This window comes from Neltuma alba, unplaced genomic scaffold (assembly GCF_004799145.2).
Source record: "Neltuma alba isolate B1F8T4 unplaced genomic scaffold, ASM479914v2 tig00011361_pilon, whole genome shotgun sequence".
Lineage (NCBI taxonomy): Eukaryota > Viridiplantae > Streptophyta > Magnoliopsida > Fabales > Fabaceae > Neltuma > Neltuma alba.
This window is the reverse complement of record NW_021636058.1, coordinates 200,507-221,037: the sequence shown is the minus strand read 5'-3', so window position 1 is coordinate 221,037 and position 20,531 is coordinate 200,507. Positions and strand designations below refer to the sequence as shown.

The window sequence follows — 20,531 nt, the reverse complement described above, 5'->3', positions numbered from 1 at the left end:
ACCCTAAATTACACAACTATACTAGTATTTGTAACATATCCCTTGTAAGTATTTTGAGTAGCTTACAAGTGTGGATGCTACGCATAGACGATCTAAGTTAGATAAACCTAACTCGAGAGGGATTACACACGTCATGAGAAAAGTGTAAGGTAAATCTGAGGCATTTAAGGCAGTATCCAAGTATACTTGAGATGTCCTTATACATTGGCTTTGCCTTAGGAGTTTCCAATGAACAAGCATCCAAAGTGGAAGACATCATGCCTGCGCGATCACAGTAGAGCACTAAGTATGAAGTGAGAAGGAGAATCACATAATGATTGACCCATCAAGTGCAAGTATGAGATGTTGGACATTAGGCTTAAGTCTACCTTTGATGGGGCAGACTACTTGATCCAAGAGAGGAGAATCTCTCTGATCAAGAAAATCAATCATAAATTAGAAGCAATAAATGATTTATTAGGGAATCTACAATCAAACATTAAGGACTTGATTGATTGGAGAGAAATCAATGGGATATTAATTGTTGATTATGGAATTAGAACATTGCCCCAGAGGAAGATTGCACCTTCCTAAAATAATGGTTACCTTTGCCCTATAAATAGGAGATACCTCCACCCATTCTTATTGAGACTCTAGTGGTCAAGATACTATATGAGCTATCAGCATCAAGACCAAGAATCAACCCAGTACATGTCACATTCCAAAATTTGAACACTGAAGAGAGTCGGACTGGTGATACTAGACTCCCAGAGGTAAAATTGGAAATTTTGCAAAAACTCCCAAAAATTTCCCAAAAATAGACAAAGGCCAAATTAGAGGTTTTTGAGGCACCTATGATATTTTGGGAGTGAAAATGGCCCCAAATAAATTATGGTAAAATTTCCCAAAAATAATTATTTTTAAGGGAAATAGTGAGATTTGAGGAAATATAATTATTTTAATTATGTAAGGGCTTCAATAATTTAAGAAAAAATATGGATGAGTTCCTTGGAAATATATATGAATTTATAAAATTATTTTTAAGCATTTAAAATGAAGAGAATAATTTATGGGGCATTTACTTCCGAAATTCGATCGATAGGAGCCCAATTTCAGAGAAAAATGTGAAATAAATAGTTAGAGGTTGTGAAAATTTTCCAAAATTTCCAGATCATACTTTTAGAATAAATGAGTATTTATCATAGGAAGAAATAAATTTTTAGGAGCCCCGAGCTATTTTTCCTAACTTAGGGCTAAAAAGGGTAAGTTGGATGGAAGATTGTAATTGAACTTGAACCAAACCAACTCCATTACTTCCCAACTAAATTTTGACATTTAGTTAGCCCAATTTGGTTAGGAAGGACATGCTCCCTAGGGCCCAAGGCCACATGTTGAATTGGTGGCAAATTTTTGATCATTGGATTAAATTTACTTGGTGAGCAAGAAATGATCATGTAGCTCATATTTTTTCTGCTTTTTGACCAAAAATTGGAGGGAATTTTGAGCAAGAAAAAATAGCTGACCAAGGGCAAGTTTGGACAGCTTATGGAGGTCTATAAATACACCCTCCATTCCCTTCAAATTCGGCCAAAATAGGGAGACCTTGGGGAAGTGCTGCCAAAATTTCTACTCACCTCTAATCACCTTCAATCCACTTCAAGCAAAGGCCAAGCTATCAAGTTTCCACCAAGGATTAATCAAGGTATGTGTAAGTTTGATTTTTATGCAATTGGAATGGTAAAATCATGACTAATCCTAGGGGGAAACCATGCTTGAATTTCAGCCAACATGAGGAAACACTGGGGAAGGATACAAACTTTGATTATAAGCTTGGATTGGTATGTTTGGATGTTATTTGGATTGATTTATGGAAGAAAATCAAGTTAGGATTTATGATACCCAATTCGGCCAAGTCTTGTTCTTAGGGTTAGGGTTTGTTTCAATGCATTTTGATAATTCAAATGAATTTAAAATGTGTTTTTTATGGAGGAAAACATCAAGAAAAAGTGTTTTAAATCATTAGAATCAAAATGAAAATTTGAAACTCTAAACCCTATAATTTGGCCATGATGAGTTCTTGGATAAAGGATTGGATTTTAATAATTTTGACGCTTCCAATGAGTTTATATAGTGATTTTGTGTAGGGTTATGTTGAGAGAATGGATTTGGGAGCATTAGAATAAAAAATGAATTTTTGAACCTTAAACTATGTACTAATCGGCCAATTCATGTTCATGGGAAAGGAATGTGATTTTGTAAAATCTAATTGGATATTTGGATTCTACATGAAAAATCATGTAGGGATGACCTGAAGATTGATTGAATCAAAAGGAAAATGATTAGGTCAAAAATCTAAGAAAAAGGGGTTTAATGTTCAAAGTATTGTGTAATGTGCTTGAATGGTTGTAATGGTTGCATTGATGTTGGTTTGTTAGGCACTTTGCCCAATCATCAAGGAGACACCCTAAATCAAAAGGGAACAAGTCACTAAGTACATAAGAGGTAGCACTGAATTATGATTAAAGTGCTTTCTTACATTCATTTATGTGTATGTGTGCATGGGCAATGAATGCCATGATGTGACTAAGCTCTGCTGCTGAGTTATGATTGCAATAGTAATGCTATGTTGTAAAGTTATGGTTGCAATATTTATGTTATGCATACCTTGGCATTATGTTATGTGAATACGTATGAATTGGCTTATTTGCCATGACATTTCACTAAGTATGAATGAAAAAGTTATATACACAAAAGCATGTCATATCATGTTTGCATGATTGCATGATAATTATAATTCTTTACTACTAGGATTTTTTTGAAATCTCATTCCCCTATGTTTAAACTAACCTTAGGAGGAGGATCAAGCAAAGCCAAGGGCCAAGAAGTGGTGAATGAAGGCATGTAAATGCTTAGTAACATTATTAATGAATATTATGCTATGTTATATAATATTTTGAATGTTTGGTATTTGTTGGATAATAGCTCTTTTATGGAGTTGAACATGTATGAACATGTCTGAATATGTCCAAGTATGTGAGAATGTATGTGCAAGTATGTTATAAGGCCCAAAAGGTTAAGGATAGGAAAAAGGTAAAGAAAAGGAAAAGTTAGACCTAATTAGTGGATAAAATGTCCCTAAAAAGGGCCAAATTTAGTACACATAAAATAATAAGTATTTCTTTGAGTCTGGACCTGAGTTTTGGCAGGTTTATAGATCATATTTTTAGCTTTAAATTAAGTGGTAGAACGTTCAAATTAAAGTTTTGTGCGTAGAGTTATGTCTTTCTAAGGTTGGACTAAAATACTAAAATTGACCATATAAACAGTGCACTTTGTCGATTTTTTTTGGTATTGTTTTGAATAGAATTGAGTCCAGTGAATATTTTTTCCTTAAAGTACTCAAGGGAAGCTTCGAGTGAAAATTAGAACCACTTAATTTTGACTTTTCTACAATTAGTTATGAATTTTTAAAATTGACCCTAAATTCTGTGAATAGTGACAAATAGTATCAAAACGAAAAATTTTGATCTTGAGTTTTCTCACCTTGAAGCTTTGAGAAATGCATTGTAATGGTTCCAATTGATGTATAATGAGATTTAAAAAGAAGGTGTGACTGTACGCCTCTCTCATCTCTCTATTTATTTATTTTTATTTCTTTCAATAACGAATGCTATAAGTTTATTTTAGCAATGCCTAAATGAAAAATTATGATCTCAATAGGAAAAGTTTGCCATAATTTCTATAGGAAAATCAAAAGAGATAAAATCCAGCTTTACACACTACTTTTTATGCTTGGTTAATTTTACAAAATATACTTATTTAGTAAATAGATTATTAGTTTTTCTTATTCTTACTTGTTAGGATAATTATAGTGATCTTTTCTTTTGCTTAATAAACTCTTATATTGCAAGTAAGAATGAATTCTATGCTTTAAAAAATAACATAAACTTCTGATTTGGTTTGAAGAGTTATATATAAACTTGAAAACATAGATTTCTAAACCTATTTAAAGGCTCGCATTTTAAGTAGAAAGGCCTTAGGTATTGTTAGGCTTTTTAAAAACTCAGACTCAAACCTTAAAAAAAAAAAAAAAAACTTATATGCAAGCTTAACCTAGACTTAAGCTTTAAATATCTGTTACAAGCCAAGCCTATTTAACTAAAATCTAGCTTATTCTATTTTCATCCTTGAGTCATACAAACTTAAATTTGAAATCTTACAAGCCCAAGCATATTTAACTAAAACTTAGTCTAGCCTATTTCCATTCTTGCTTGATACAAAAATTTGAAATCTTGTGGTTAGGAAAATAAGTTGCAAAAGCTCTGTTTGATAGGATCAAAGTATATATATATATATATATATATATATACATATATACATATTATATATACACTTTTTTGGTATTATTTATAAGGTAGAAAAAGTATAAATTTTGGTCCTATATATAAAATGCCTAATGTAATTTTAGATGTAGATGTACAAAATTATCCTTATTAAATTATTGGCATTTCTTGCTTTACACACTACACAGTTTGTATATTTTCTTCGTTTCTCCCTCCAGTGCTAAATATCTTTGAATTTTGTCTTCTTCCTGTGTCATTATTCTCGTTTCTTCCGCTCCTTTTCTCTCTCTCTCTCTCTCTCTATCTTTTCCACCCCCGTCTCTCCCTTTTATTCACCTTTTCTACTCTCTTTCTTCTGACGCCAATACTTCATTGGATGATTACTTTTTTTTGTAGTTGATTAATGTTAGTTTTATAGTTAGTTTTTTAGATGGTAGGTATGAAATAATTTAAAATGTGAAGACACCATTTTTTAAAACGAATTTTCAGACTTACCGTGCCACATCCACGTTTATATATAGAGTACAAAATTTTGCTTCACATGGAACCACCGATCCGTGCACTATCTTTGAAAATGATTGGTTCACTATCTTTAAAAATGTTTGGTTGATGAAGGGCCATGATGCATTTAAGTTTGGTAATTATCCGTGCACAATGTAATCTTCCTCCCGTCTTACAATACAAAATAGATCTTATATTTAATATTAGAGGAGTATTATTTATTTACTTGTGAATAGAGTATTTAATATTTTTATTTTTAAAATATTATATAGGAATAAAATTGAAAAGTTGTCATATTTTAACATAAAGTTAATGTAGTTTAAAATTTTTCTTAGTATGTCTGAAATACTACCTTTGGTCCTTAATATAAGGCATCATTTGACTTTTATTTTGATCCTAAATATAAGACCTCAGTCCACTTTATTTCTCAAATTTATGTATTTTTTCAAAGTAATCCTTTTAATAATGGCAATTCTAACCAATATATTCTATTAATAAAGATATTTTAAGAAAAATAATATTCCTCCGGTCCTTAATATAGGATCTAATTGTTGAGTTAGTTTTGGTCCTAAATATAAGACCCATTTTCATATTTATTAATTTTCTCTAAATTACCCCTATGGATATTCCCTCAACCATAATCAAGTAGAAGAGGAAGAGAAGACATTAAGAAAGATGATTATGGTATTTTAGGAAAAACGTGTCATATTTCTTATAATTCACTAATGTACCTAACTTCCTTAATCTAATTAAATTAGTTATATAGATTTTATATTAAGGATCAGAGGAGTATATATTTATTACAAATAACTAACTCAACTTATTTTTTTAATTTATTTTAATTAATTAATTAATTCTTATATTTAACTTCGAAGTGAGAATATTGGGAAGGAGAACAAAGGGCATATCAAATCGGCGTATAGCTTTGCCAGGTAAGCCCAGTGCGTGGCAGAGGGAGGGAGGTACCGCGAAGCACCGGGGCTCAGCTACAAACGGCCTCACGCCTTACGAATTACGATCTCCCTCTCCTATATATCACCTTCACCTTCACACGCAAACGCTCTTATACTCGCTACCGTATAATTACTCTTTTTCCCCGTCCCCTTCTCCGTTTGGCAGCTCTCTCATCATCAGCATCACGCATCATCCCTCAAACCCTAGTCACAGGTTTCTCCGATTCTCTCCCTCCTTTGCTTGATTCTTATCTTAATCCGATTTTATTGGTTTTTTTTTTTTACTGTGTTACTTTTGTGTTTCAAGATTCTCTTTCTTTCGATTCTAACCTCGATTCCTGTTCATTCCCCTCTTTTCTCGTTTAGTTGCCGTTTAGGATAGAGTAATTCACCTGTAAAGAGATTGAGAGTTGGAGGGTGTGAAATGATATGCGGCTGTTCTGTCTCTGGTCTCAGATATTATGCTTGATATTTTTTTCCTTATTAAAAATTGATTCGTCTTTTTCCGGGGTAAAGAGTTAATTGATCTGTTTTTTTCCCATGCTAGAAGCGATTTCTTGCTTCTACATACATACACATACGGTTCTTAAGATATTTGACTGGTCGGTAGAAGCTAGGTAGGGGTAGATGGATAGGAAGTTCATCTGGGTGAATTAGCGATTAAATTGGGGTCTTGGTCTTTGTTTTGTTGTTGTGCTAACGATTGGACGAGTCTCCAAAACATTTAGTAAATAAATAAACTACGAATAGAATGAATTAACTGGTAGCGTAGAACCTTTGTGTTCAGACTTAACTGAAAATTTGCATTCTTGTTATATTCATATCCTTCAGCAAATATGCCTTGTGATTGTGGATATTCGCTCATAATTCTTGAGCAGGGGTTGATTTTTGGCCCGTGTGGTCACTGTCATTAATGCTTTTGTATTCTTCCGCAATTTTCGGATGTTTAATGATTTAGTCAACTGCGCCATGTGCCCCGAATGACCATTTTATTCCTTAACTAAATATTTTCTTGCAGCGAGAAGGCCTTGACCAATGGCTTCAAAACGAATCAACAAGGAATTGAAGGATCTGCAGAAAGACCCTCCTGCGTCTTGCAGCGCTGGTTTGTGCTCTTTTCTTCCGTCTTCCCTTATTTTTCCTTCAGAAGATTAGGTTTGGACATACATCAATTGAATGAACAGACCACTACATGCAAAGAGCAAGCAATGAAAGCATTATGGTTGATGCTTTACAGGAATAGACTTCAACTTTAAACTTGGAATGTCCATAGAAGTTATGCATTACATGGTTGCACTTGTGCGCATAGCGTGCGTCTAACATTCTTGTACATGTTAATGCCTACATAGCTTCATTTGTCACGAACAAGTTTATTAAATTTGAATGTATACTCAACATACGTGAACATGTCCTGCACATCCATGATGACTACATTACAAAACCTGAAGGAAATTTGACTTTTGTGGTGTAATGGTTTTCAATGTTCAGGCCCTGTTGCTGATGACATGTTCCATTGGCAAGCTACAATTATGGGCCCCTCTGATAGCCCATTTGCTGGTGGTGTGTTTCTTGTATCAATTCACTTCCCTCCAGATTATCCCTTCAAGCCGCCCAAGGTAATCCAAAACCTGATTCATGTGTTTATTACTTTCATTTAAAAAAAAAATAATAATAATAATAATAGTACTAGCGTCATATGATTGCTTTTGTAATATCCGTGTTGAGTTGCTCTAATAAGATTGTTGAACAATCCTAGAAGTTCTTAGCTGAAGCCCCAGTTAAACAAAAAGTGTATGGAAGTTTAGTTATTCTTTAAACAGTCTAATTCTGGCCGCTAGAATGATTTGTTACAGTGTTATCACTAACTTCATCTCTAGTTAGATATCGTTTCAAACTTAATGGCAATTTATGTATCAACATTGATGTTGAGAGAGGATATCAGGGTTTCCAATGATGTGGGCTAGCATTTGACGAATGTTGATCACTTTCCCCAATATACATGTGTATGTTGTTGGTCACAATTGGGCATTTGTGCTCTTAATCATTTTAACTTCCTAATTGTGGAAATGATTAGTGTACCATCCACCATCACATTTCAGGTTTCCTTCCGCACTAAGGTTTTTCACCCTAACATCAATAGTAACGGCAGTATCTGCCTTGATATCCTCAAAGAGCAGTGGAGCCCTGCCCTCACAATATCCAAGGTAAAGTCTTGTCTTTTCTTCTATTTCCCCCTTGAAATTTCATCCACTTCTATACTTGGGATGCCTCTCTGCCATTTTGATCATGATTTATTTTTGGAGAAGTTAATCATTTAGGCTGTATAATTCAACTGAGTTGCAACTTAGGCTTTGAAATCTTTACTTCTGCAACTCAGTCCCAAAGTTTAAACCGTCTCATCAGAACTAGAAATTTATGGCAAAATTATCAGAGAGCTAGTGATGTTGATTTTGAAGAAATTTTTGCTGTAAGATGAAACAATGGGATTTTGCAGGTGCTTCTGTCCATATGCTCTCTGCTGACAGATCCCAACCCAGATGATCCTCTGGTACCTGAGATTGCTCATATGTACAAAACTGACAGAGCCAAGTATGAGGCCACTGCTCGATCATGGACCCAGAAATATGCCATGGGCTAAGGTTCTGTGGTTGATTTGCGAGATAGATATCTATCTTGCGCAAATGCCTGCCACCATATATTTAGTAAATAAATAGTGTTGAATTGTGCATGTAAGCGAAACAAGAAACTCTAGTATGGTTTGTATTCTGAAATTGTTCCTTAATCTTGCAGAATCAGCAACAGTTATTTTATAGTGACTTGAGTTTATGGACAAAAGTGTCTATATATGCTACATATTATCCTTCATCTTTTGCCACCTTTCTTTTTTATCTGGCTATTTGAGCATTGTCAGGTCTAATTGGGAGTAGTTCTGTCAAAGATGTCTTTCTGCATTTCCACAGACTCGGAATCGATCTTGTATTTAAGCAGCCCAAGCTGCTTCTTTTCTTTTTCTTTTTTTTTAAATTTTTTTACCTGCTGCATGTTTTGCCTTGTGCTTTGGATGTTCATGAAGAACCTATTTAGCGCCATCGATTTTTTTCTACGAAATTTGGCTTGTGTTCGCAGGCGCAGCCAGATGCAAGTGAAATTTTTTCCCTTGTTAACTCTAGTATGAAGCTCAAAATGTAAGTATGCAAAAAATAAATGAAGTTTTTGATTTGGTGCTGAGCAAAATCTAGTTTAGATGGTTCATAATTTCACATAATGTTTTTTTATTAATCATTAATCATAATAAATTTGCAAAGTAATTATGATTTTTAAATTAAAATATAAAGTAAGGCCTAAATTATTAGGAGTTGTATTAAAATATGTTTCCTTTTTTACGTACGAGGATTGGATTTAGCAAGACGTTGGTGGTGCTTTGAAATTTGAATTCCTGTCTGAAAAGGAAATTGTATAGATATAGTAGAATAATAAGTTTTACTGTCTATCATATAGTAAATATTATTATCTATAAATATTATCTTCTTTATACCCAACGTGTACTGATTTGATTAACTATTTTCTTCTTACAGAGAGTATGCTTTGCTCACTCTCCGTCAATCATATGGCTGGGTTTTCTTTCAAATGTTTTTGCTCTTCTTCTTTTCCTTATGGCTCTTGGAAATACATTCACAGCACCAATTATAGTAGTTATTTAAAAGTTTTCATTTGTCTCAGTTGATTTTGGTGTATCATGTCGGTCAATTTTTGGTTCTTCTTCTAGGTTGCATGGTAGTATTCTCAATGCTCCATCGTACAGCCAGTGACAATTATTGATATTATTCCAACTAGCAAAATCCCCCGTGCGTTGCACGGGCCACAAGAATATCGATCAATGACTGCTACCATCCATCACTTAATGTGGGGACATCATGTCAAGATGAGATTAGAGCAACTCTTTCAAAGCATATGCCGCTAATTACATGGCCATGAACTTCACAAAAATTACCCAATGATTTAAAAAAGGGAGGGATACATACAACACAGAAAAAGAAAATAAGAAAAATATTATGGAGGTACATATTCCCGACAGCAATCGTGGTGCACAAGTACAGCAGCTACTTAAGATCATCATCAGATAACACTCTTGTTGCACCTGAAAATGAGCTAAGCACGGGTCCACCTGCATATAACAACTATAAGTAGGATAAAATATCTCACTCCGTCTAATAAACGTTGAATCTTGCTATTAATAGAAATTACGAACATGAACTTGTGACTTATTAACAAATGAAGGGAAAATTGTTGTACCATCGTTCTTATGAAGCATGCCAATAGCATATTATATAATCAGAAAATCTTCAGCTTTCACCCCCTGGCTTCTATCTTGGCAAGAGTAATCGCAGCACACTCATCATGAAGCTTAATAGTCAACTCCTTCGGCTGACTGACAAAATTTAATTTCCATAACGCAAAATGATGAAAGTATCAGTATGTAAATTCAAATGGGATAACACATTAAGCTTACAAGATCAAAACCATAGTACCATCCTTCTAACGTGACCATCTCATGTCTTACGATCTCCAATTCCTCCCTGTATACTCCAATAAGCTTTATAGGACTAACAAAACTCCAATATTTCAAAAGTCCATAAATATCTTTATCACCCAAAACTTTTTCAGAAATCAGATTTTCCTTCAAGGCTTCAACGGTTAGAAATAAAAAATCATCACAAAATCTTACCATAAAAAAAATTCTTCCAATATTCCATAGCAAATGTCAAAAACATTTTTCAAGTTAAATGAATAACATGGAAACTCATCTATTCTCTCTATAACCTCGGTTGAAGCGACAAAACATATATACTATCTGTCATGCAGACTAAGACCACCAACATGAACATACCAGAAATTTGGTGCACACCACCTTCAACGAACTTCAATGCAAATCGATCAATGTGATCATTGGTCATTAACTGCATGATTACACGACTGTTCTTGAAAAAAAAAAAAAGGAACATTATTGGTCCACATATAATCTCTATAATAGACAAAAAAATGCAATATTAATAAGAGATTCCAAAAGGCATACCTGAGCATCAAAAAAGAATATGTCCACAGATTCCACTTCAAAAACAGGACGACAATTTTCCAAAGTATACCACACCTTCTTCCTGATATTCTTCTGGTCTACTTTCACAATCACACTTGCATTGCACTTGCTGAGATTAAGAGAGGAAAGATTACAATATAACTCCATCACTATAGTCCACTGAGAAAAAACAGTGACAGAAAATGAAGCAACTTATTAGTGAACCATCAGAACAACTAAATGAAAAAAAAACATACTATATAGAGAAACACACTTTTAAAATGAAAGAACTCACCTATAGAAGCCTTTCTTAAAAATACAATAAGATTAAGCAAATGTTAATTACAACTCAATGTTCCCTCAAAACAGCAATTAAGAAACTTAAATATTGCAAGTAAACGTTCCTAGGGAAAAGTAACTGCAGGGACATGATTGTTATCCTGAAATCAGTTTGCTCATTGGAAAATTAACCTCTTGATATGATCATTAATGAAATATAGGGCTTATATGAGGTACCTTGAAGGCCAATGCCAAATCAAACATATATGTTTACATTAAATTATTGAGTTATGACATAAAAAATTCTTAAAATCTAAACCTGATCATTTAGATAGTAAAACGGAACTTAAAACAGTAATTGAGAACAAATATAAAACTTAATACAAGAAAAATGACAACTAACAAATCAGCAAAAAAAAAACATTAGTACATATTATAATCAAATGTCTGTTAAAAAAATATAGCACATGTTTTAATTATATAATTTCAATATCACAAATTTTCTGATCATTAAAAAAAGATATCACTTACGCATACCAAGATTTTGAAACACTTCTCTGTAAACAACATTGGACGTAGTCCTACTCCTTCCCCTTTCACCATCGTGCAATAGAATCTTCAATCCTTCAATTGATTTCACTCTAGAAAGAGCCACATACAGTTGCCCATGTGTAAACACTGGTCTAGGCAAATACAAGCCAACAAAATGAAGTGACTGACCTTGACTTTTATTAATTGTCATGGCAAATGAAACAGCAATGGGAAATTGTCTTCGTTTCATGATAAATGGCAAACAACTATCAGAAGGATTCATATCCATTCGATGTATTAAAACCTTCTCATTTGGCCTAGATCCATTCAATGTCACTGCCTCAACAACAGATTTACCAAGATGAGTAATGCGTAGCCTAGTCCCATTACATAACCCAGATGCTTGATCAATATTCCTTAATAGCATGACTGGCATTCCGACCTTCAAAGTTAGTTTATGCATTGGTAATCCAGAACAATTTATAGTGTTCAAAAAATCAGGAGTATACAGATCTTCAACACCATCTTCATCTTGAGATGTTTTGCAAATTGAGTCACAACTAAAGTAGTCAACAGAATCACCAGGCATCATTGTACACATATATTCATTGATTTGATTGACAGCATCAATTGTAGGTGCTAATATGGCTCTATCATTGAAGTAAGAGGTACGACTCAAGTTATTGAACAAATCTGGATAAGTTGATGAGACAATGGCACAAATAGGTTCTTCACAACTATCAACCAACAATTCAGATGGTATCTCTATCTCTGCTACACCATCATGCGACATACCTACCTTACCCTCACCAATGTCCAAAAGCCATTGTGAAAACTTTTGTATCCGATCACAACTATCATTAGATGACGATGAAGACAAACGCATATTCTTTGTCAAATGGAAAATTGTGCAATACTCCCACAAATATGAAGAGTTAATACATGCATTAACAATATCAGCTCTTGTACCTCGTGGAATAACAGGGAGAATTTGACGGAAGTCACCACCCATTAATACACATTTTCCACCAAAAGGATGATTTGAATGCATAATATCCTTTAATGTTCGATCAAAAGCTTCAATACAAAAACGCTGAACCATCGGAGCTTCATCCCATATAATCAACTTTGTAGCTATAATAAGATTAGCCAAAGGTGAATTCTGTTTGATATTACAAACAGAATCTTCATTGACTTGTATAGGGATTGCAAACCTTGAGTGAGCTGTTCTTCCGGATGGTAATAGAGTAGCAGCTATGCCACTAGATGCAACTGTTAAGACAATATCACCTCTAGCACGAATTGTTGATGTTAATGCATTCCATAGAAATGTCTTTCCTGTCCCTCCATACCCATATACAAAGAAAAATGCTCCAGTTTTAGAATTAATTGAAGACATCACTACTTCAAAAACATTTCTTTGCTCCATATTCAACAGATTCATAAGCCTGCTTGACTCATCTAATAACACATCACGATCATAATTCAATTCTTGTAAGATCAAATGATTTCTTACATCCAGGTTTACGCATTTCGGAGGACAAGGAAGTGATAGGAAGTCAATAAGACTTTTGCCATTCTGTTGAAACAATAATTCAATCTCTTTCAGCGCTTCTTGTTCTTTCATGGTATCTGAAATAGATATACCTGTAGACACAAGAACAACATGAATCAACTACATACTTCGTTATTCATAAAGTTTAATGCAACAACACAATAAAACTTTAAGATACAACTAAAGCATAAAAGATATATTGGAAACTCACATGTAGACATCGGATCATTACACGGAATGTATAACAAATCCTCATACAATAATTTGCATGTCTCTTTCCATACATAATCAGGCCGACTTAATGATGAACAAAGAAGCAGGCTAACAAACATCTTCCTTAACATTGAACCTGAAGCCCATAATGATGCCTCCTTGATGCCATTTATGTATTCATTATCATCATCTAGCAATCCAAGGGCATAACATGCAGCTTGGAAATTGGGATAAAGAACACCATTCACAGTTCTAATATCCTCATATGAAGTTGGACCTCTAACCTTAGTAATTAGAATACGAAGGTAGTAGAGTTCTCCAGAAAAAGGTGGAGTATGAGTAATCCTTCCAATTGCAAACCCCTTTTCCCTTCGCTTCCAAGCTCGTTTAGTTCTAATATACACATAATGATGAGGAAATTCAGAGTAAGTCAATGTTTTAGCAAACACATCATGTACATTTATTTCCATCCATGCAAGGAACATTGATTCACACACCCTTGGTTTATCTACAAGTTCAGATACATCATCACCAGTAGAATATATAACATATTGTTGATTAGGCAAGTGGAAACTCAACCTTTCAACAGCGGGATACCTATGATGAATTTCAAAGGCAAAAATCCTCCAAGCAGCTTCACATGCAGAAATATATCGGAAGTTGTAATATTGTTGAATCTCATCAAAGGATCGTTCACCATTGTGATGTTGTGAAGTATCATAAATAGAGGCCACCACACGATCATTACCCTTGCTAATGTACTTAAATAAGTACTTAATAGCAGAAGATTGATTACACTTCTCAACGTTGATAAGCTTGGAATTGCCACAACAAAGATGGGTTATACGGAACAACAAAGCGATTATCCAAATGAATACCTCTTATTTCTACAGTTCTCCCATCATTTCTTCTCCTGTACGTCGGATAACCGTCATCATCAATGCTTGTGTTGTCAACAAATCTTTTAGGAAAATACTTGCTGCACTTATTATCTTTCATGCAAGGTGATTTCCTATTCAAATGACCACATGGTCCATGTACCATAAACTTTTCCACTAGTTCAAACAAAACAGGATCTTGTTCCTCATCCGGTATCTCTGCAGATATAACTTTGTCAACATCATTTGCATCTTTAGGTCTATCATTTTTATCAAGAAACAACAGAATGTGTGGATGAGGTAACCCCTTTTTTGAAATTCTACGGTGTATACATCTACACAAGAAAGGAATAAAATTTTGATAAAATAATTAGTCATTTTAATGTCATTATCACTACAAAAAGTAAAGCAAGATGTAGAATTCATATACCTGCACAAACTCTGCCAAATATCTTCTTCTTCTTAATTGTTGACATCAAGGCTTTCAACTTCATATGAAATACTCGTGACAAAATATCTGGCCTATTAGATGATAATAAAGAATTACCCTCACAATATCTTGTTATTTCAGGCCATGCTGGATTACATGTAAATGTAATGAAAATGCTTGGGTATCCAAAATATCTACAAAGAGCCATGGCATCTTTATAATTTCCAAGCATATATCGTGCGCCCCCAGTAAATGATGAAGGCACTATGACACGTTTCCCAACTGATGAAGCATTCCTTTCCCCACTTAATAACGCATCTGTTAACCCTTGATATAAATCAGCCCTTAGTTCCTTCTGGTGTGTCCTCACCCATAATAATCGTTGCGATTCAATCATTGTGTATCCATCAACAATAAATTGTTGGAATAGTTTTCCTGCATGTAGCAATATTGAGATTTCATTTTCCCTTGACATCAGTCTATATGCAAAATACTCCCTCATGCTAAGCATTTTCTTCTTTTTGGTTCTACTAAGAGTCTCTGCATGATGTTCAACATCATCTCTATAACCATCCTCACCTCTTGGAAACAAAATCGGATATTGAAGCGGGAGATATGATGGATGCAGCTCATCTATACGTTGAGGTGAACCTGACAATTCATGAACAATTACATCTCTTCTACTAAAATTCCTATCAATGTCACCAACTATTAAAGCTACAACCTTAGATGCAGATGGCAAGTTATAATTACGCCCATCTTGATTTCTGGTACTGATTAAGCATAACTTCAACTCAGAATGTTGTGGCACATTTATCATTGAAGACGCCAACCGATATTGTTTGACAAGTGGATTAACCTCATCAAGAACATCTTTTATTTTGTCAACAATGTGAGGATCAATAGTGCTCTCCTTTATATGCTTGCTGTACCAAGATAATAAAAATATAAGTAAACATATAGGTTAATAATAAGGACATAAATATTATGACAGTTAGTAAAATAACAATGCATACCTGACGGCAGATATTCTATTTGAAACTTCATTCTCAGTATCATATATATATAGCTGAGAATACACAGGCTTTGCACCTTCTGGAGGTAACAAACTGCCAATCTTATGATAGTTCAAACCAGAAAGAACAAAGGTGTATGGACTGCCTCCACGATTCATTGAATGATCAATCTTGCCTCCCATTGAAGTAAAAGAAAACATGTTATTGTAAGACCTCACATTCAAATGGAAATTCTTTGATTCAGCTGATGTTTTGTCAAAGAATAACTTGATGAACAATTCAAGAGGTGGAGTCATCAATGGAAGCTGAACTTTTCCATTCAAACAACACATTGAAAATCTAGGAGTCATTATTGATTTGCAATTCCCAACTTTCTCATTGAACCACATCATAGCACCACATGATTGACATCTATAAGTTGGATCACCCTCATCTATGTAATCTGTATAGGGCAAGGTATAAATTAATAATACATGTATTGACAAGACTTTTCAAACAAACTAACACAAGAAACAGACACTAATCATACCGACTAATGAATGGGGGTTGGAAGAATTATCCTCACTAGAAATATGCACCATGTTAGATATGAAATGCATACCACCTGATTCATCAACTGCATATAGGAGACAATTCAAATAATGGTAATAATACAAATAATCATGCAAAATAAAAAATACATATCATTACCTTCAGACTGATCTGACAAATTACCATCACTTTCACTATCAATGCTATGGTTCCCATTATATGCAAAATGTACATCATTGTACCGCAAATCTATTGGTCCTATTACAACATAAAATAGATCACTACATAAATATTCAATATATAAATCACACATAATAAGAATATATATCAATTATATCACCATTTATTTCTAAGCAATATTGTTTTATCTTAGTTGAGATACTACATTAGTAATGCATAATAAAAGATGAGATACTACACATTCTTTATAATATCGACAAGTTTACAATTTAATACTAATATATATATAGACACTAAATACTTTGGGACTAAAGTACTACTTACAGTGTTCCTCGCGATATGGAAAATTAATCACAATTATCACTGCTCTTTTTGAAAACATATCAAATAACGTAACATATTTTTCCATCCTTTGACCAATATTGGGAAAAAAATCCAAATACTTCGGCTAATTAGCTCATTTCAATGACTACCCCGTTAAATAGCCCATTTGGAACACCCAATTTTGTGCGCGCCCCACAAAAATATTAAATGAAAATAAACAAATTAAGAAGAAATAAAAGAATAATATCCTCCTTGTTTTTTTCTTGAAAGCTAAGTTTGAGAAATCCACCATGTGGCAAATTAAAAAGGAAAAAGTAAATAAGAATATCCCTCTTACAATAAATGATAATAAAATAAAAAATAAGAATTAAAAGCTAATTGACCTCCAAATTAGAAAATACAAGGTAGAGTCTTTAAAAAAATAAAATAAGAAAATTTAAAAATGAAAATCAAAGTTCCTTATTAAAGATAATTGACTCCTCAATTTAGAAATGCCTTTTGGGTTCATAATTGTAAAAATTTAGAAAGAATGAAAATAAAAAAAAATCCCAATTTGATGACGATTTAGTGTTTAAATAAGAAGTTATATTATGAGTTATAATTTAAAAAAATTTAAAAAAAAATTAAAAAACCCTAGGTAGAGTCTATAAATTAGAGAGTAAGGGTTGAAGAAAGACTCTCAGAATTTTTTTCATAAAAAAGAAGATAAGCCAATTAATAAATAGAGCATTAGGTATAGACTTTCATTTTTAGCTACTGTGTTTAACTTGAATTTCAATAAATTGTTTTTCGGTATTCTTTCTCTCTATTTTTAAAGGCGCTTTTTTTTTTTAAATATGTACCATGTGAGGTTTTCAGAATCTTTGTAGGTATCTAGATTTATTGGTAAACAGTATGAGACTATAGTAGTCTCCGCAGGGATACCAATATGGTTGTGCAAGTTTTCCTTTTGAAATAAAAAGAAAGAAAAAAATTTTGGGCACATGTTTATAAATGAATAATAAAAAAATTTAAAAAAATATGTATATACATAATCTTAAAATATTTTTCAAAGCTGTGTGAGGTTTTTAGAACCTCTGCAAGCTCGAATGATTATTCTCTGTGTGAGGTTATGAAAATCTCCACAGGAAGAGTAATCCAAAATTTCTTTCAAAACAATATTTTCTAAATAAAAATACAAAAATTATTTTCATGTATTAAAAAATATCAATCCACAAAAGAACACCTTTATTAATTGAATAAATATTTTCTAAAAAATGACAAACAAGTGACAAACATTTTTATCTCTGAACTACGTGGGTTTTGATCCCTCTAAAAGGTACATAGGTCCTAGGTTTTTATCCTAGATCAAGTCCACCTTTGTAAACAATTTATTTTTTCCTTTTTGTAAATAAGAAGTTTTTTTTTGTTTCTATCTTTATTTTTTTAGGGTAATTAAAACATAATAAAAATGTCACATTAATTTTGAGTAGTTGACTCGGGTAACTGTTCTCTTCAATTTAAAGCTAAAAAAATTTATAACGAAACAATTTCATACTTGTTACCTTTTATATTTTTTTGGTTAGATATTACCATTTGTACTAAACCTATAATAAATCATCGAAGTAAGAAATAAACATTCAAATCATGCATCTTCCTTATCAGCCCAATTTTTTTTTTTGAATGTATCTAAATTGAACATACTGAATACTAGGCTAATAAAGAAATCCTGGACTTACTAAATTAACCCATAGTTTTTTATTCGGTGTTTGGGCTAACCAAAATTTAGTAACCTAAAATACTGAAGTCCACAATCCTATCAAACGTATTGGGCCACGCCTCAACATACCCAATTTAAACTACATAAGGATGTATCTTTAACACCTCGATGACCCTGTTGAATAACTTGACAAATTTTAAAGCAAATATTAACATAAAGCATAACTAAGATGTTTACACGCAGCATGGCAAAAATTTGAAAACATAGACATCATTCCAAACCCAACTATCAATAAAAACCATTTACTATGAGATAATTGTATACGACAATAAAGACAAGCAAAAAAAAAAATTTGAATATCCCTATGACTAATTTTGGTTACCAACATAGCCAAGGAAGACATACCTGACACTAAATCATAATGTTGAGAACCATTAACACTCTCTGGTCTAAATGTATTATGATAGCGTCCCATTTCAGAGAATTGATGCATTAATTCTTCCGAAGAAAAAAATGAACTCCTCTTGCTACTTCTAGCAGCACCTTTAACTTAAAAAAGTTTTGTGTATTAAGCAAATGAACCATGAAACATAATCAATGGTATATCAGAATAAAATTAAGTCAGTAATAATAGTTAACATGGACTGGTATACACAATTAAACTGAATATATGGACATCGATTATGGGAACATCACAAAAGACTAATTATAGACAAGATTAATACAAAGATAAATTTGAAATTAATTGAAGAAACAACAGACAAGATAAAAGAACCTCAACAAACCAATTACATGTAATCAAAATAATATTCCAGAACACCACACATGTAAGATGCTATGCAGTATAAAATAAAAGCTGGAACAAAGCTACCCAGATTTAATATAGCTGAATAGGAAGGAGTTAATAATACAATATGAAATAAAACCTGGAACAGAGCTCCCCAGATTTAATGTAGCTGAACAGGAAGGTGTTAATGTTTGAGGCTGACTATTTGTACAAAGCATTGTGCTGTCACAATCAGACATTGTTAACTGACTTGGGAACTTATCATTCTTGACACATGATAACCTCTTCCGAGCCTTCTTACCACTTGTGCCGTTCGATTGTATATCACCTATACACAAATATCCCAGATTTACAAAACTCATACAATAAATGATACCCCTCTGTATGGTTCTGTTATAAATAAAACTTGTCATATTACCAGATTTAGATAACTCTTGAAAGCTGAATTCAAGGTTAGAAGCCATATTAGTCATCTCTTGTAAAGCAATAGCTCTTCCTCTTCGTTTGCATCCAAATAATCCATTGTTCGTAACAGTTGATCTAGCATCAGTATTTCTCAAAAGTATCCTATTCTCATCATACAAGTTCTCCTTCCCTTCCATAGATTCTATATTCACAGCATTGAAGTCGTAATTAGCACCCTCATCACCAAATCAGACTATTTTCATATTTCATATAAACTCAGTACTTAAATTGAAAAAAAAAACCAAATGTACATTAAAAACTTAAAAAAAATAAATCATACCGGGAGTATAAGGAGATTGATTAATTAACTTGTTCAAAGCTAAAACATTGCCCGATGAATTTGTTCTCATGATTGCTGAACCACCTAGAGGTAATGTCAAAATAGCCATCACAAAAAAATAAACTACAACAACAAATCAGTTCTAAGTTAGACACTTACTTATCTCTGGATTAGAAACTGCACATGAAGAATTGAGTATCAAACTCATAGATGAAGATGGGACATAATCAGCAAAATTACTGTCAGAATCAACAGTATCATCCTGGTCCTTGATGACTCTTCTCCTAACCATGACTAAACACAAAGCGAAAACTAAGATCTAATTTGTTGTGGCCAATTTACTATAAAACCAATGATTCTTCAATATATACTTATTGAAAAGTTCAAACCATGAAGCTTACATATGTGTAACTTCTCTCTGCATTGCGTCCTGCAATAAGTATAAGATATTATAATCTTCTTACCAACAGATGTGTATATCACAAGTCATCATAGACCCTATCCTTAGACATG

At 33.1% G+C, this 20,531-nt stretch overlaps 2 protein-coding genes across 2 annotated transcripts; one reads left to right on the top strand and one right to left on the bottom strand.

Moving 5' to 3' along the window:
- Nucleotides 1-5,802: 5,802 nt before the first annotated feature.
- LOC114712448 (ubiquitin-conjugating enzyme E2-17 kDa) lies at nucleotides 5,803-8,651 on the top strand. The gene is made up of 5 exons (XM_028896989.1): nucleotides 5,803-5,990; nucleotides 6,795-6,881; nucleotides 7,265-7,392; nucleotides 7,876-7,980; nucleotides 8,271-8,651. Exons 2-5 carry the CDS (start codon nucleotides 6,812-6,814, stop codon nucleotides 8,412-8,414), a joined length of 447 nt encoding a protein of 148 aa, XP_028752822.1. The 5' UTR covers nucleotides 5,803-5,990; nucleotides 6,795-6,811; the 3' UTR covers nucleotides 8,415-8,651.
- Nucleotides 8,652-9,911: 1,260 nt separating this feature from the next.
- On the bottom strand, nucleotides 9,912-20,310 carry LOC114712429 (uncharacterized). The gene is made up of 16 exons (XM_028896965.1): nucleotides 20,178-20,310; nucleotides 19,692-19,880; nucleotides 19,413-19,601; nucleotides 16,443-16,541; nucleotides 16,282-16,368; nucleotides 15,753-16,194; nucleotides 14,737-15,662; nucleotides 14,470-14,525; nucleotides 13,565-14,243; nucleotides 12,543-13,307; nucleotides 11,667-12,191; nucleotides 10,851-11,030; nucleotides 10,665-10,750; nucleotides 10,306-10,353; nucleotides 10,070-10,205; nucleotides 9,912-9,941 (listed from the first exon to the last, which is right to left on the bottom strand). Exons 1-12 carry the CDS (start codon nucleotides 20,308-20,310, stop codon nucleotides 11,002-11,004), a joined length of 4,119 nt encoding a protein of 1,372 aa, XP_028752798.1. The 3' UTR covers nucleotides 9,912-9,941; nucleotides 10,070-10,205; nucleotides 10,306-10,353; nucleotides 10,665-10,750; nucleotides 10,851-11,001.
- Between the last annotated feature and the right edge of the window lie 221 nt (nucleotides 20,311-20,531).